Raw genomic sequence first — 17,460 nt, 5'->3', positions numbered from 1 at the left:
AAACCGGAAAAAAACCACGCCCCCCCCCCCCCCCCCCCAAAAAAAAAAAAAAAAAAAAAAAAAAAAAAAAACCTGCATAAATCCGGGTGTTCTGTGAAGGCCGCAGAGATTTTTAGAGAACATCAGTGAGTAAGCAGCACTGTGGGTTTCAGCTGTGGGTAGTTCAGTTCTGTAAAACCAGCTCCACCATCTTACCCAGCTCAGTGAGAAGCTCGTTGATGGCCTCAATGACATTTGCTTTGAGGGGAGCAAAATGCTGCCTGAAGTTCTCCTCGCAGAGTCCTCCAGAGGTCAGCAGCTTGTGGAGGGACTCCTGCTGGTCTGCCTCTTCGCTGCTCCCTCGAGACCTGAGGAAGAAAATCTCAACAGTTTTACATCATGTCAATTTTTTAACAGTTTTATTTTTTTCTTGTGACTCTAGGGTGCCAAGCATATTTTGAAGGTGAACCCTTTTGCTAAAGTAGCATGTGGACTTCTGATTCAAACACTTTTGTTACACTCTGCAGAATGAACATTGAGAAATAGTGCTTCCATAAAAGGAAACACAAAGACAAAGTAGAGGCAAATCTACATGAGGTAAGTGCAGTCTTAGCTATGCAAAAAATGTGTTATTAGATTGTTAAAAATATTTAATTAAAAATAAGTTGAGGCTAACGTGGAAAGTCGTCTTATGATTCAGAATTTTCTACAACTGCATTTATCAGAAGTCTCTCATATTTAAACTTTACAGGGTCTGAAATGCAGGTATTGGGGTTTTTGCTAATTCTCTAAGCACTACATTGTCTAAATTTGGATTGACGGTTATTAATGTGTTATTAGCAGTTTTTAGTACCCATTTTTTTCTCTTTAATCCTACTTAAGCAGTGAGTGGTACTTAGTCTGTCCACAAGCTTTCCATTTTAACTGACAAAATATTCACTATATTAAATTAAGAATTTGACTAAATATCTAGAAAATCTAGTAGAACGTGATGAACAAACAATCATATGTCATATATTCTGATTCATAAAATCTTAGAATTGAGGTTTATTTTTCTTTTGTCATTACTGCATATGGAAAAATACTCATTTCACAGTGATGTGATAAGTTGGGATATTTCATGTGCTACAAACAGCACTGTTTTACTTGATGTTGTCTTTTTGTCTTACGTTCCCAGTGCATGAACATATCTGTCTCCGCAGCTGTCTGTCCTCACCTGGCGTACTCCTCTCTAATGATCTTCAGGACCCTCCTGATCATGTTACCCACTGTGGTTTCTGACGGCTGGGCGGCCGTCATTCTCCTCCCTTCTTTCCGTATTATTTCCATCAGATCACCTAAAAGCAGCAATCAACAAAAAAAAAAAAAACGTTTTAATATACGTAGTAGCTGTTACTATATTGTTGCTTTAATTACACCTCTGCCCTAAATCGCCCCTTTTCATTTTGTTATAACATTGTAGAGAAATTACTTATTAGTTTTTTAACTAGTATATTTATAAAAAAAAAATGTGGCAAAAATGTTGCTCAATTTAGTAAACGTACACAAATAAGAAACCATGACGTAACTCGCCCTATTTCAACGATTTCACAGATGTTACAGCAGATGTCTGAGATGTTCACAGATTATAACAAACTACACACACACATTACAACAACAATAGAGCCAATTTCACAGTAATATAGTCCTCTGCATTATTATTATTATTATTATTATTATTATTATTATTATTATTATCAGAGGTTGTCAAAATAAATCAAGTGAGGAGAAGAACCTGCGCTACTCCACCGAGCTTGGGCTGTAATCTTGCGAAGCAGTGCGGTCGTTTCTCGGGCAGTCTCCGCCGAGCCCCGCAGAGGTCCCGCCCCGCTACCTCCGCGCTTCAGGTCGGACAGAAAGGCTTCAACCCGCTCAGTCAGGTCGGTTTCTTTGTCGGGGCCCGGCATAGTTGTTTTCTAAATCAACGAACCGTCAGAAAAAGAAGACTGCAAGTTTCTACTGTTAATGTTGACCAGGAAGTACTTGTAAAGAACATCCGGTGTTGTAGCAAAAAAAGTGTTCCGTCTGTCTCCCTTTATTATAGCACTTGTTTTCACCAATAAAACCGACTAAAGGGCGAAAGCAAAAATCGTTTGTTTTCCACCATCTGTAGTTAGCTTTATTTTGATATTTGCACATTCTGCGACTGTAGACCAGCTGAGCAAGTGTCAAAGTGACATGCTTTCTACAGTGGCCGCCATTAAATAATCCGTATACCCCATTTAAAAATAAGTACATAAATATACTCTTAATAGTAGTAAAATCTTAAAGTCTGTTGGCAAGCTTGTTTAATTTTCACAGATTTATTGGAAATGAAATGTTTAAGCTGCAAATATGACAGTTCTTTTCACAGCAGGGGGCGCTGTTGTGGGTACAACACCGAGTCGCCTATCAGTTTTTTCGTCGTTTTATTGGTTGAAATTTGGTTCATATATGTATTTTAACCCTGAGCCACTTTCTGATACAAAAATGTATATTTCTCCCCTTCAAAAATATAGATTAAACTACAAAATAACTCATGTAAATCCATCCAATATTTTATTGAATAAAAGCCCAACACAAATTTACAAAATTTGCCAGTCAACATAAAAATTGACTATGCTCCATGCAGATGTTCATTGTTAAAAATGTACCAGGACAGCCTTCAACATTTCCTGTCAAAAAAAAAAAAAAGAACCAAAACAAAAACATTAATATCTGAAACCACCCATATTCACATGACCCCAGCCTCAAACACTTGAATGAAAATAGGAACACTGGATGGATCAGCAGGTTCTGGTACTGGGAGGTGATATGCTGTAACTTGGAGTTGCCAGTTTAAAGCAAAAGGGTGCACGTTTGGATAATTGTTCAATTCCCGTCACAGTCGCCAACAACTGCATTTCGACAAGAAAGATTGCATAAATACATTAAAGAGGGGAAAGAGGAATCGCTTGAATATAAGAATATTGGTTCCTCGATACTTTTAATGGATGTTCAAAAACAAAAGAACATCTGAACATGCGAAAATTTAAAGAGAATTTATAATTGAGAACATCAATCTGAAAACTCAACTCCCACCCGCCCCGCAAAATCCAAAGAAAGATACCAGTAGAAGCATCTAGGTGGCAATTACAATATGAAAACAAACTAAAGAGTTAATTTTAGCTACCGAACATATATGTAGTTTAAGTGACAACACAGAAGTTCAGTGGTTCCAATTGTCTTAAAGGAACAACCCACCATGTTTCTTAAAGCCTTCACTTAATAAAAATGTGTTTAGTTTATGTGGCCTTGTAAATAATGTGTACATTAACAGAAGGGCAGACATTCACTTGTGGCACATCCACTCAGACCGAGCTCAGAAATAAAAAGAAACCAACTTTTCAAAGGGTTGATGGAAAAACAAAATCCATCTTATTCAGTCAGCTGTAACATTCAAAAACAGTGTAGAAAGAAATTTCTCTCTCCCATGTTTGACAAAGCATTTCTCCCTACAGGGTTTTCATGTTTCCAACTACTAAACAAGCAGGTAAATCTTATTTTCCTGGAAACATGGATACTCTCAGAGCTTTGAAAACTAGATGTTGAGCCCCCTAAACCCCGCTTGTTTTGTTGAAGCTAGTCCAAGGAGAGTGGATTGCTGGGATGTGTTTGCTGACTGGGAGGCAGCGTCCCTCGAGGGAAGCAGCCGGATGAGTCGATCTACTCGATCAGCTTCTTTGCCTTGAAGAAGCGCCGCAGGTAGAAGACCTGCCACGTGGCCAGGCCGATGAGACAACACATGGAGAACACACTGAAGTACAACACGCGTGTGTTTGTAGACTCTGTGGAGAAATTAAAAACGCTAGTGTTATTGGACAGTAAGAAATTCTTGCTATCCCTGCAATAAATTAAAAACCATCTAGCTTTCAGATTAGGCATCAACAGCCTTTTCAGTTCAAAGAGCAATTCCTGCCCAATAAAATAACATTTGTTTAAAGCCACAAAACTTTCTTAAACCTTGTCGGTTTCACAAATATACACTGCATTAAAGTTAGTTTTATTGTGAAAACTGATTAATTGTATTTCTATTTTTAGATTGAAGAAAAAATAAGTTTACTTTTAAGAATTCACTCCTCTCAGTCATTTTCATATTTTTGAAAATGGTAGAGAAGCAGTCAGTCAAATTCAATCTGCTAGAACAGATCTATGATGAGAAGTTTAAAAACCTTCCTTTATTAGAAACATTTTTTTTCACATAATTATTATCCTAAGTTAGGAAGAGCCGCTTTCAGAGGCAGAAGAGTCACCAGCTAGTATGTTCATTTTACATACGTATTATGCAATTGCGCAAAAGTACGAATCTGTGTAAGTACTGTGTTGGCGTACCATTGGTATCCCGCATTTCCTCTTCTCTCTTCTTCATGTAAGCAAAGTCATTGACGATGGACTCAGACAGATCTTCCAGTCGCCTGAGCTCAACCTCCAGAGGCTTCAGTTTTTCCACCTTTGCAATCTGGAAGGACAATAAAATAAAATAAGAGAAACAGAAAGCTTATAAAACCTCTAAATAAAATGTTGGCATTCCAAAATAAAGCGGAACACAAAACATTTGAAATTGTTGAATGCTCAGTCCAGCAGGTGTCACTCTTGAGCTAAAAATCACAAATAGGGCAAATATTTGCTAGGCTTTCCCTTTCACTTAGATTTGAACACCAACATTATTCAAACGGTGGCTGAAAAGGGAGATTTTGATCATGAACAAAACAACAGCAGTTCTGAAAGGTTTAGAAAATTAAAGGCCAATATTCAAATTTCAAAAACATAAAACCTACATTAATTATAAAACTAACTTGAGTAAGATCCCTTAATAGATTTAAATTATATATACTTTCAACTTAATTTGATGGTGTTGTTTGCCTTTCTCTTCCTGTTGGAAACATCTAAAATAGCCACAATAAAGACACTGTAATAATTATTGCTCAAGCCCACTTGAGAATATGATAAGAACGTCTCGATTCCTTGGAGGCAAGACAATGAACTGAGGAGTGGCGCGAAACCTTTATTTGTTACTATATATGGAGTTTCCTCCCCTTCCCATTCATCTGAGGGATTACAGAGCACAATTTGATAACAGACAACACTAACCCTGGATGGTTTAAAGTAAAACAAATTCAGATAACAAAACTTGAGGAATCAGAGATTCTTAGTCTTGGACTCCCTGCTTGTACCAACTATATGCTTCACGACATATTACGACCTTCATTCTGCCAGTTTCCTTCGGTATAACAGATTTATCAGAGCAGAGGTCAGGGGAACGCTGACCGGAAATATTTGTGGAAAACCGTACTTGTACATGAAGATATTATCATAAGTCAACAAATCTTGCAAAACATTCTAGGAATGCACCCACACTCTGTGCTGATACACATGTGGGTCATCGTGAAACATTAAATATTGGCTTTGGAGAAAGGAACATCTCATTCAGTCACTCAGTTTGGTGAACAAAATTTACCAACGTTGTGTTCAAACATCAGATCGGTCCGTGCTCGGTTGAGTGATGGGCACTGAAGCTACTGTACTGTTGGGGGCAAAGTTTGAGGAAAATCTTAATAAAGTTCCCGAGTTATAAAAGGGAAAAATGGTTACGTAGCGTTTTCCTGTCCAGAAGACGTAATCCAAGTTACACGGAAAGATAAAAAGCTTATCAGATCTGGCACGGCAAACATTTTATTCACTTGACTGAAGACACAAGATTAACCATGTCAAAGAATTAAAAAAAAAAACCCTCATCCCCCCCTTAATGAGCTAAATTAATCAAACACAGCCTTTGAAATCAATGAAATCCTGTGCAGTCAGAAAGAAAAGTTGATAATCAGGAGGAAAAGGGAAAAAAAAGTTTCACAGCACAGATTGTGTCTGCCACGCAGACAGCATTGTGTAACGACATTTTTCTTCTCTTTCAAGTACACCCCCTACTGAACAGGTTGCAAATTTATTCAAGCATTATGTAAGTTAATACATGCGTAACACCAGCTCCGCCCTTCCTCCAACAGACAGGAATGCCCTCTTCAAGTTCAACTGTGAATATCCACCGACGCGCCATTCAGCTGAACAGTATGTAATGTTTGCACAACATGTGTGGGCAGAGAAAGGCGATTCTCAGCTACGAGCGACGTGTTTCTTCCTTTTTGAAACCATTAAGAATCACCTGACGCAGATGGATCCTAAGACGGCCCAACGGCAGATTCCCACTTTTATGTAAAGTCCGTGTCCATCATTTTTGTCATGGCACCATTTCAATTTTTAGGTTTACTTGCCGTTTCTTAAAAACGTCATTTTCACAATGTTGACAAAAGACACCCACGCAACTGTTTGTACAAAGGAAGCAAACTAACTTTTACACTCATTTCAAAACGCCTCCGTCTTTGTACTATTTTTCTAACTCAACCAACTTGATAGTTGAACACAGCACTAAAATCGGAGTAGAAACATTCACGCTGGCATATTTCAAGCACATTTGGGAGTAAAAATCCCATCTGTAAGAGTACTGGGAGCGTACGCAAGACATTTTATCTACAATTTGGATCGGGTTTATTCGACATCAGGAAGCACAGATTTCAGTCTCCTGACACTTTACCTCTTCGTAGTTTTTGGCCTCGACACCATGCTTCATGTCCAGATTGACCAGCTGGTCAGGCACTCTTCCTGTTCCTGTGGATTTTCACAGAATTGAAATTAAACATTGTGATTGCTTATTTTGCAAAGGACAATTAACATTCTCAGTAAACTAAAAAAAAAAAAAAAAAAACAAAAAAAAGTTATATTTATCTGAACTTTTGAGGATTTAAATACGTCAAAAATGTCTCCAGATTATTAAGAATAATATGAGGGATTCACAATACAATCAAATATAGGACTGCATTTTGATTAGATTCCTCTGATAAGCTTTTAATTGCTTTGCGATTTTGCTTACCCATGGGTGATTTGCTTTCAAAGCAAACCTCAAACATGTCGTAGTCCTCTGTGGTGAAGGCAAACTTTCCTTTTGTTGCATCTTCCTTCGAGTAAAGAGTGTGGCTGGAAGAGTCAGTGATCTACAAAGTTACAACAACAAACATTTAGACATTCTGGCAGAACATAGCCAACATTTTTGGAGTAGTTTGAAAAATCCTTTTTAAATTAATTATTTTCAATAAAAGAAAACTAATTATGGTGGTTATATGTGTATATACATTTACCTGATTTAATATTGTTAATAATGTAAATGTCACCATATTTATATTGTACATATTTTCTGCATTGTTTGCACTGTTGTCGCTGACTTTAATCTCACTGTACCTGTGTACAGTGACAAACAAATTCCAAATATATTTTTTTAATTTGATAAAAGATTGCAGATTAACAGAACTGTGTGAATCTTTTAGGTTGTCTAACAACGTTCAGAACGCTCAACTATTTCTTTTGTATTTTGCAGCCTTTTATTTTCCTTAGTATTTTTAACATCTTCTGTTGCTGATAGAATAAGAGCAACACTTTTGTCAACAGGAGGAGGTCAGAGGTTTATTACCTCACTCACCACTGATAAAATCAATATTAAATCATCTGTACTGAAATACTAAATTCAGGAGAATACATTCATGTTAATAAATAGTCTGAAATCCATCATATTCAGCAGATTCTGACTGTAATGAGTATTTAAGACTTTTTCAACTTTGGAAGCAACCAGCTGTTAACTTTGTTGCAGTCACATATTTGATGTGTTAGTCTGCTGCCCCTCCGAATGTGAAGGGGCAGCAGACCTTTGCAAGTGGTTTGCAAACTTTGTCAAGTTTGCACCATCTGGCACACTAAATGCATTACTGTTAGCACAGATTATAATACATTTTAAAAAAGCATTCTGCTTAAACATGTTCATTAACATATGAAGAAACAATCAAATAAAAAATGTGCAGAAAGTTGTTTAGAATCAAAACAGAAAATTCAGGATTATTCCAATCCATGCATTCATGCAAGCTAATGACCCAAATATGACCTTTAATGAATTCATAAAGTACCTCCCAGAATATTCCATTTGCGTTTGTGTTTCCAGACTGAAAAAACAAACACTTTTTACTTTCAACTATGATGAAGATGGGAAAATAAAATAGATTTGAGATATCATCCCTGATTTCTAGTTTTACAGCATACAAATTCTAATCTTGACAGCTGTTGGCTTTTTAAAATATATTTTTAGATTTAAGAAAACATAAAAAGTGTGGTCGCAGACGCCATTATGGGCCATTAATATAAATCAAAATTTCCCAAGGCCTGGTTCATGTGAATATTACACACAAACTAAATCTGACGTGTATGTGTCTGAGCAGTCTGTAAGAGTGACGTGTAACAGCTACACAGCGGAGACTATGACACCTACATAAATATTGTAAATATAACTAAATAATGCAGAGCAAACACTGACAATGGGTTTTACGGCTGGCGTCAAAGTAATCAGAGTTTATACAACAAGCAAATTATATCAAAACCAATAAGTGAGAAAACATTGACAGAGCATTAGCTAGCTAGCTGACTGTAAAACCAGGAAGACGAGTTTTTCGGGCCTACCTTAGCAGCAATGCTAACAACAGTTGTCACTGACTAAAATCCTTCAGCCCTTCAAATTAAACTTACAAGAATAAACTATCCCACTGTGTCGCAGCTACTTCTCTTTGCTACTGATATATAACAATAAAAAGCCATTTTGGTTTTATTTGAACTGTGTTTTGGCGTCAACGGCCCCCAGTATATGCTCACCTTCAGGTTAGTTTTGGTGTTCGCCTGCTCGCTGATTTCATACTCCCCCGTAACCAGGACGTCTTTATGGATCTCCTCTCGTAAGCATTTTCTAGAGTTGACCGGTAAAAAGAAAGAAATTGAAACGACGGATTCAATGAGAACCGGTAACAGCAGTAGCGCAGCAAATCGAGCCATGGCTACCATGAACCGACCGACCAACCAGCCCGTGCCAACCAACCAGCTTTACACCGAGCTCCGGCTCCCACAAGCGGCCTCGCTGAGCGCAGCAGCGCCCCCGCTGACCTGGAGGAAGAACTGCTATATAATGTTTTTAGATGCAGGATGAACAGTCATAAGTAAGAAGGAGACTCGATCTTTATCCCAGAGATTAACATATATTGGTACTAAATGTACCTTAAAATAAAAGTGAAAGAGCTCGTGAAGTTGGTAGGAGAGTCTCACTCAGGTCCTGCATTTGTTTAGCACTTTATTAAATCTAAGGACTCAGTACTACATTCAACCATTCACCCATTCATGCACAGATGGTGTTAAGAAAAGAGAGACAAAGAGAGAGAAAGAATGTTTGTGTTACACTCAAAGAGATAAGAACTATGTACAGTACGAGCTATGAGAAGAAAACAAATCTTAAGCTATGATGAAACATCTGAAGAATGATCATGGAAGATTTCCACTTCAAACAGGTTCAATTTCTGTGGCAACTCACTGCCCAACCTAGAATCAAGAATTTTATTGAATGGAATCATTCTGAAGTAGGTCAAAATCTCTTGGCAATTACATGTATCAGTCTGGAAAGGGTTACATAGCCATTTATAAGACTTTGGACCTTTGAACCCCTGTCAGAGCCGTTTTCAACAATGGAACATGTTGAACAGTGGTGAACCTTCATAGGAGTTTCCAGGTTACTGAAACTACTCCAACAATGCACCATAGTACGTCAAAGAATTGCAGACCTCAAATGGGATAAGTGTTCATGTTTCAATAGTGAGAAAGAGACTGAGCAAGAATTGCATCCACTGATGAATTCACTAACGGCCATTGTTTGCCAAAACACAGGAGTTGAAACTTTAGCAATTGTATATGAACCACTTGTGTTTTTCATTATCTCTGTTGTTTAACTTTTCATTGCTGTTTATCTTAGAAAATTTACGAGCCTAATAGTGTTAAATGGCTGATGCCAAAACGTTTCTTACAACTACAACAGGAAATGTTACTCACACCACAAGTTCAGAACCATTTAAAAATCTTAGGTAAACTGGAACTGCAGGAACGACATATTCAGATTGCTTCAGTCCGCATCTGTCTTCACGCCTCATGTTCTTTATTTTGCAATCAAATTCCACTTTTGCTAACCTGCTGCATGGGTTCCCGTCCACTTCCTGTTCCCACGGCGTTCCACTTATACAAACCCATTGAATGAATCAGAATATTATTCACAAGCCTGTTTATTGTAGAAACTTAATCACTAAATGGAACAGATTTTATAGATTAATTACGAGCCTTTAGTTCTGTTATGATTTCTCACAACTAACATCAGAATATTGCATCAGACCAATAACACACATTATCCATATATCCAACAAATTATTTCTAAAAATAAATAAATAAATGTTTTTTTTGTTTTTTTGTTTTTTTAGGAAAGATATCTTTAATAACTGATTAAAGGTTACTTTTTCAAAAGCTACTTTTTAATCTGAGAATCAAGACTCATTAGGGTGTATGTTATAATTTATTGACTATGACTCTACACACAGATATTGGGTGGTTTGCTCTGGAAGAAAGACTGTTGCCCATGAACACACCCTGCACTGCAGCATTTCCCAACTACGGTCCTCAAGACACTGTCCTGAAAGTTTTACATGCCTCTATGTTTTGACACAATGCAAATTGATTGCAGTCACCAAACCTCCTCCGAGCTTACACATATGTTGGATGGATTGGAGCACTAAGTCATCTGAAAACATTTATCAAACATGTTTCTCAATTTTGTGTAAAGATGAGCAAGAATAAATGTTTTCTTCTAAGCCATAGCATCAGTGACTAAAATATAAGATTAATATAAATGACTTATATTAATCTATTTTTTTTTCTCTTTTGTGTCCAGTTTTGCTCTGTAATAACATATAAAGCTAAGAGAAAGTGTCCAATAACAGTATAAGGACAGCATGGTTGCTTATCATGTTTCTCTCATGATAAAACCTGTGGAAGGCAGAACCAAAGGCAACTAGACATCCAGCCGGTGGGGTCTGAGAGGCTCCATGATGTTTGAAAAGACCAGTCTGACCAAAGAAGGGCACTTCCTACAGTTCTGGTGGAATATTTTTTTATTCTCTCATGCTAAAAATTCCCTTTAATCATAGTTGTAGTGGAATCAGTGCAGCCACTTTACTTAATCAAATAATTAGTAAGAAGATCTCATTGTGAATAATAAAACTTGTGGTTCTGGAGAACAATTATTATTAGTTATTACAGCTTTTTCTTGAAATCCTTATTTAAAATGTAAACATATTTGGTTGCTTGACTGCACCTATTTACAAAAGCAAATTCAGAAAATCGTACTCTCTGTCCTTTTTCATATGACAAAGATCACCATGCATAAGACAAGACAAAGAGCTTAAATGTGCTTAGTTGTATGTAAATGAATTGAGTGGAATTTTTTTTTGTTTTGTTTTCAAAATTAAAACTCCCTTGTACTACATTACTGAATTTCATTTACAGATTACAACAAGCAAAAATTGGAAATTTAGTGGTGAAGCTGTCTGATTTGATTTTCCTCTTTATTTTATAGGATTTTTACCATTGACCTTAAGTCATAAATCACAATTAATTGTGTGTGCTGCTGACTAAATTGCACGTCAGTGATCAGACTGCATTGTCACTGCCTGCAGTATGTAACATTGTTTTCTGAGGCTGACATGCCTGAACACTCTTGAAGTGTTGCAATCCAATGTCAGGTTCGAGCAGGTTACTGGAGAGCTGCAGAAAATGGTGAAAACAGTTACTGAAGGTCTGTGACCCATTTAATTCCTCCTGGTAAGACTTGCAGTCTTACCAGTTAAAACACGAAGCATTTCTACAGAATAATTGGTTGGAGCAACATGACAACATGAACTAGAAGCTATTGTTTTAAAAAAATTCTCATATGTCTGTGGGATTCCTCGGAGGAAACAATAATTTCCAGCAAAATTCTGGTGGGAGTCTTACATAAACCACAGAGCATTCTCAGTCTGGGCTTCCCAGTGTGTCTGAATGGCCATTTCCTGAGACTAATATTGAGTGGCAGTGTGTGGGAAGACTTGCACAAACACATCATTTCGAAGCAGCGAGAACCACAATCAATCGATCAACGGCTTTGATTTATTCTGCTGAATAACAACAATGTTAAGATGATAGCTTTTACTTTTTGAGTGTCCAAAACACTCAAAATGATGTTAATGATCACACAATAGTTTCGTTGCAACATGTTTTTTTCTTTATGATTGCATAATATGTAGTCCAGCCTGAAGAAATGGAGGCATCATAAGCAAGCGTTTGCTGGGATATTTTGAAAATCCCAAAAGCCATTATTTTTCTGTCAGCAGCTCAGGGATTACACAATTGTGCACCCTATAGCTGTCCAGTTTCCAGGGAAACATCCTCGTTACTGATCCCACGAGACGCGACGAGGACATGCTGCCGAGAGGGGAGTCTGGCACTATAGGTGAACAGTAATTATTGGGTAGAAAAATCCCTCCAGTATTGCTGCTTACTGAGTCAAATAACCTCTAAGAATAGCACACGGCACACACTCCACTGGGCTTTGGGGATTTTAGACTGGAAATACAATTTATAAAATATTTAAAATTTAGAGTGTTTGGCCGTCATCATGCTCCAAGAACAATTTCACATTTTCTCATATTACAACCAAAAGCAGTGCGCTTTGTAATGAGTCTGAGCTTACTGTTACCAACACAAATCTGAAAAGTGTGACAGGAATTTGTATCAACCCCCACTTAGCTTTGCAGATTGCAGATTGCAGAACTACCTTTCAATTAACAGGTGTCAGTATTGTAACATGTCTCTTCCAACTTTGCACACATACAAACAACATTTTGGCCACTGATCTTTAGAAAATAGCCATAATGTGAAGCTGTCAGTGTTTGTTTGACTTGATTCCTTGCATCTTCATATTTTTAAATCATGTAATGATTTGTTAAATGCTCAAAGTTTAGGGTGTTGTTTTATAATCTAATCAAGCTTCTACACAAGCTTTTACCGGAGCTTCTTTTTCTGCTGTCTTCTTTGTTCTTCATGCTGCCGTTTGTTCACTAATGTCCTCTAACTAACCTCTTAAACCTTTACAGAACAACTTAAATCACATATATTGTCTAGTTTGATTAATTTGATGGGGGTGAATTAGAGATGCACATCTACTTTGCTGATTTTCATTCGTAAAATGTTTTGGAAATCAGGTTGCACCTCCACTTCGCAGTTATGTACTGCTTTTGTGTTGGTTTGTTACATAAAATTTCAATAAGTGACATCGAAGATTATGATTGTAACTTGGTGAAATGTGAAAACCCTTTTTGTTGAATTTCAAGCAAAAAAAGTTTTAACATATTTATTGCGGTTTACGTACGCATTTCATTTATGTGAGACGGAACTTCTATGATTTATTCACCTTTTTATTGTCCTCTTGGCTTTGTGTCATGATTGCATGTCAGTTGGACTACTTCCTTAAAAGTGCACTCCTTCTGACGCAAGTTAGTACACACCCTTCAACCGGCTCGTGTCACACTGCGGGTTGTGCACGTTATTGCGAATGAAACGCAGATAAATAGTTTGAACTCAAGTCTAGAGCAAACCAGAAAACGAATTAGTCACACTCTACCTAAGGTGACACCGTGGAATATGCTGCCCTGCAAGAGCGTTCAATGAAACTCTTTCACGTTTTGTTCTAACAACAGACTTCAGTGTGCTTTATTGTGATGATATGTGGTGAAAAACACAAAAGGTTAATTGTGATGTGGACAAAAAAAAAAATGACGGAAGGTTTTGAGAGTGGTTACAGCACCATAATGTGGAGATTCTTTTCAGCAGGTTAGTTTTGGTGGGAAAATAAATGGAACTAAACAAAACACACTTTTGGCAAGGGACTATCTCCACTGCATCAGATCAACTCGTCCTGTTAAGGAATTTCAACATGTCTCATATGAAGATTGATTAGTCTCTACAAGAGCTGACTGACGTAAAAAATGTAGGGCTGGATAGCAATCACAAGTCTGATATATTCACATTTCTAGACGGCATTCTGACATGTCTCTGAAAAATGAAGTTACTTGGGGGCTGATCTTTCTTAATACAAAGCCAAGCCTAAATGAGCTTTTGTCATCTTGGCACGTAGGCAAACTCAGCTGTTTCATCATCACCGCTCTCACAGAGGCAGGGATCTCTGTCTGTCTCCCTCCCTGCTATCCTCATATATACATCATTTTTCCTCCTCCAGCCTTGCCTTGGTGCGTACTGTTTTCCTCCTCTCCCTTTCTCTGTTATGCACTGCCTGGATCCTCCCCTGGGCTGAAGCACCGACGCAGGTTGGCGTCACAGTGGTCTAATTTTACTGCTGTTGATGCTGATGTTAAAAGAAGCAAAAGGCACCTGCTATTTCTGCTGCGACCCCCGTATCCCCCTGCCTGGCAGAAAGGATATTAATAGAGTTATGTGGCGCTGCATGGTCGCACATAGAGCTGAGGAAAAGGAGGTGCTGTTTCAATGTAAAAGAATACAGACTGAGCCAGAATCGGGCTGTTATGCAAGACCACAAGGCTAGTGAAACAGGAAGTTCTGTCAAAACACAGGTTTACTAAAAGCTTTCTTAAAAGTGCTCACCATGCATAAAGAAAAAGTTTTGCTTTGCAAATTTTAGACTCCTCCGCAGGTTATGCTAGGATCTGGCTTCAAGGTATGCACGATAAGAGAACAGCATGCTTTGTATCTTGTATTGTGTTGCATAAAAAGGGTGTGACCGCACTACAGACACTGCTCAAACGTCAGAGTTAGTTACTTATTGTGCGACAGTAGTTTTCCTTAACACACACACGAGCGCATTCACGCACTACGCATTTCCTGAGAAAGCTCCATTGGGCAATCCCTCACTGAAACATTTTGTACATGCAGATGTAAAGTTGAGAAGAGCAACGAGGTAAAATTACACATAGGGATGAGAAAGGTTGGGTGAAAAACTTTTCAGGAAACAATGTTGCACAAACCAATTATTTTTCCAAACTGCAAATGAGGAAATACATGTTCAGTCTTCTGTTTCCCATCAGAAAACAGGCAGGATTAATTTGAATTTATAGTCATATATTCATTGAAACACAAGTTAAATATGTGTTTCAATGAGGCACCTTCTGTATAGCATACTTCAGCAACAAGGCAACTCGAACTTTCCTGACATGATAGAAATATGTCATAAAAAAATAAGCAAAGAAACAAAAAGGAAACATTGCATTACAGTGACAAGAAATAGAAGCAACGACAGGTGTTAATCCAGAATTAAGTATTATTAATCTATTTTCCAGTTATTATTAAGTAAAGAATGGATTTCAAGAAACTCAGAACTTAAATTAGAGGAACAAACTAAATGCTGCTCCTCCATGTTTGGTTCTGGTTCTTGGTGAGGAGGAGGGAAGTAAGACCAGTGAGTAAAGACTAACCCACGGACGAGTGCTTCAGATTAAAGAACTAGTAGTTCTTTAAATGTTCTTCAGGTAATAGAAGGCTGGCTTTGTAATTGTCTTTATGTGTCTCTGCAGGTTCAGGTCTGAGTCCATCACTACATCCAGATTTTGGGTCTGGTTTGACTTTATACATATCTACCAATTCTATGCATGCTTATATAAATCAGTGATTCTTGAGAATAAGGACAAAATGGGTTTTAAATTTCCCTTTTTTTATTATTATTATTTCTCAACCTTATCTATGCAAATGTGACAAATAATGTTTTGGAAATGTAAAGATTCTAAGGTGCAGGCTCCCAGTTGCAACATAAAAAAAATAAATAAATAAATTTTTAATCGACCTGACCCAGAACTTTGTCATCACCATCTGACAAAAATAAATATAAAATGATTTTTAAAATACCCTATTAGTGATATTTTTACTCATTTTACAGACAAATGCTTCTCAAGAAACAAAAGAAATATTATTTAAAACAAAAAACAACAAAAAGTCCATCTGACGGAGTTGACACAGAACTGAAGGTGGTGACAAACTAGTGAATAAAATGAATTATTGTCATAATATATAATTTTAGTATTTCTTTAATTGTTTTAAACTTTTATAATGTATTGAGTTCTGCTCCTGGACAAGGAGCAGAACTCCTTGTCCAGTAGTTGGCATCATCCACCAACTACAATGTTTAAAATAAAAAAAAATATTCAGCAAATACAAGTAAAATATACATTGTTGTGCTCACATGACCCAGGTTAGTTGAGTCAGATATTGAAAAAATTATATTTTGTGTATATTTTATTCAAATTTTGTGCTTTATCCATAGGACCTGTTTTGTCCCTATTCTCAAGAATCACTGAAATAACTGTGAAACCCTGAACACAGAAACCATGAAGGGCCTTCCAAAAGTATTCCTCCCTATTTAAGCGATTCACTTATTGATAAGTGAAACTTGACACACTTCAGTGTGTTTTATTGGGATTTTTATGTGACAAAATCAAAGAATGACATAATTGTGAAGTGGAGGGAAAAACCAAATATGTTTCTTTCGACACAAGAAGCACTGTGTCACAAATATGTGTTCAATTTCACTGTGACAGACAGCTTATGTATGTCACATAGTCATTAAAAATAAATCAAGCAGTTGTAAAAAGTAAAAATAAAAATAAAAAATCTTAAGATATTTTTTGCAAGGTGCTGTGCTGTAACCCGCCTTGTGCATCATGTTCAAACTGGTTTGACATGTAGCCTAGATAATTTCCAAGTAAAAAGTTTCTTCCTCTTTTATATTTTCTAGTCTTTTTTTTTTTGCGCATTTGTATTTTTCATCACAACACCAAGTAAAACCAGCATACATTGTGGTTTGATCGTTTCTTTCAGATCCTCTTGCAATATCTAAGCTTACTGTCTCTCAAAGAGATGTGAGAAACAACGCAGCCTCGATTGCGGAAGGAGTGCAGTAATTTTCCCCTTTCCAGTGGACATGCCAATTTCACTTCAGCGAGAGTACTGCGACAACGATTTTTGTCCTTTGGTGGAAAAATAAGGCGTACGAAACTGAGCAAACTGTGCAGAGCGGACAGTCTCTCCTCTGCTGACAGACTGCAACAGCGACTCCACATTGGTCTCTATATTTGGGCTCGGAAGTAAGACGTCACCGCGCAACGCTTGCAAATTAAAAAAATGGAAAGAACGCACTGACGTCAAATCCCTGACGTTTCGCCAGCCTTGACAACAGACGGAACAATAAATAGAGTTGGTAGAGGAGCAGGAAAAATACAGCTATTTCTATACGAGCGCTTTTCAAACAGTTGCTATATTTTAACTGAGCCCGTTTTGTAGAAATATGGACGCTGAGAGTTAAAATTAGTCAGACAATTGAATGAATTTAAATATCTCTATTTTTTATTCACATGTCTTACAAACATTAGTCAGTACGCTAAAAAAATAAAATTTAATAAATTAAAAGGACAAGTG

General features: G+C 37.2%; 2 protein-coding genes across 2 annotated transcripts in view; both read right to left on the bottom strand.

Moving 5' to 3' along the window:
• Window positions 1-2,017, bottom strand: part of eif2b2 (eukaryotic translation initiation factor 2B, subunit 2 beta) — a 6,929-nt gene extending 4,912 nt beyond the window's left edge. The window contains exons 1-3 of the mRNA XM_015020909.1: window positions 1,754-2,017; window positions 1,196-1,316; window positions 196-347 (exon numbers count right to left, since the gene is read on the bottom strand). Coding sequence (XP_014876395.1) covers window positions 196-347; window positions 1,196-1,316; window positions 1,754-1,925 — 445 coding nt within the window. The 5' untranslated portion in view covers window positions 1,926-2,017. The remainder of the gene's footprint in view (window positions 1-195; window positions 348-1,195; window positions 1,317-1,753) is intronic.
• Window positions 2,018-2,959: 942 nt separating this feature from the next.
• Window positions 2,960-9,015, bottom strand: tmed10 (transmembrane p24 trafficking protein 10). The gene is made up of 5 exons (XM_015020911.1): window positions 8,773-9,015; window positions 6,956-7,076; window positions 6,620-6,693; window positions 4,369-4,495; window positions 2,960-3,824 (listed from the first exon to the last, which is right to left on the bottom strand). Exons 1-5 carry the CDS (start codon window positions 8,956-8,958, stop codon window positions 3,703-3,705), a joined length of 630 nt encoding a protein of 209 aa, XP_014876397.1. The 5' UTR covers window positions 8,959-9,015; the 3' UTR covers window positions 2,960-3,702.
• Window positions 9,016-17,460: the final 8,445 nt, after the last annotated feature.

Source organism: Poecilia latipinna, unplaced genomic scaffold (genome assembly GCF_001443285.1).
Source record: "Poecilia latipinna isolate Pla-1442-1.1 unplaced genomic scaffold, P_latipinna-1.0 Scaffold2685, whole genome shotgun sequence".
Lineage (NCBI taxonomy): Eukaryota > Metazoa > Chordata > Actinopteri > Cyprinodontiformes > Poeciliidae > Poecilia > Poecilia latipinna.
The sequence above is the reverse complement of the archived record's forward strand: the minus strand, read 5'-3'. Positions and strand labels throughout refer to the sequence as shown.

Coding starts and splice junctions, on each gene's coding strand:
- tmed10 (XM_015020911.1), bottom strand. CDS start 8,958: ATGGTAGCCATGGCTCGATTTGCTGCGCTACTGCTGTTACCGGTTCTC. Junction 6,694..6,955: donor TGAAAGCAAATCACCCATGG/GTAAGCAAAATC, acceptor GAAAATCCACAG/GAACAGGAAGAGTGCCTGAC. Junction 4,496..6,619: donor AGGCCAAAAACTACGAAGAG/GTAAAGTGTCAG, acceptor TTGTCCTTCCAG/ATTGCAAAGGTGGAAAAACT.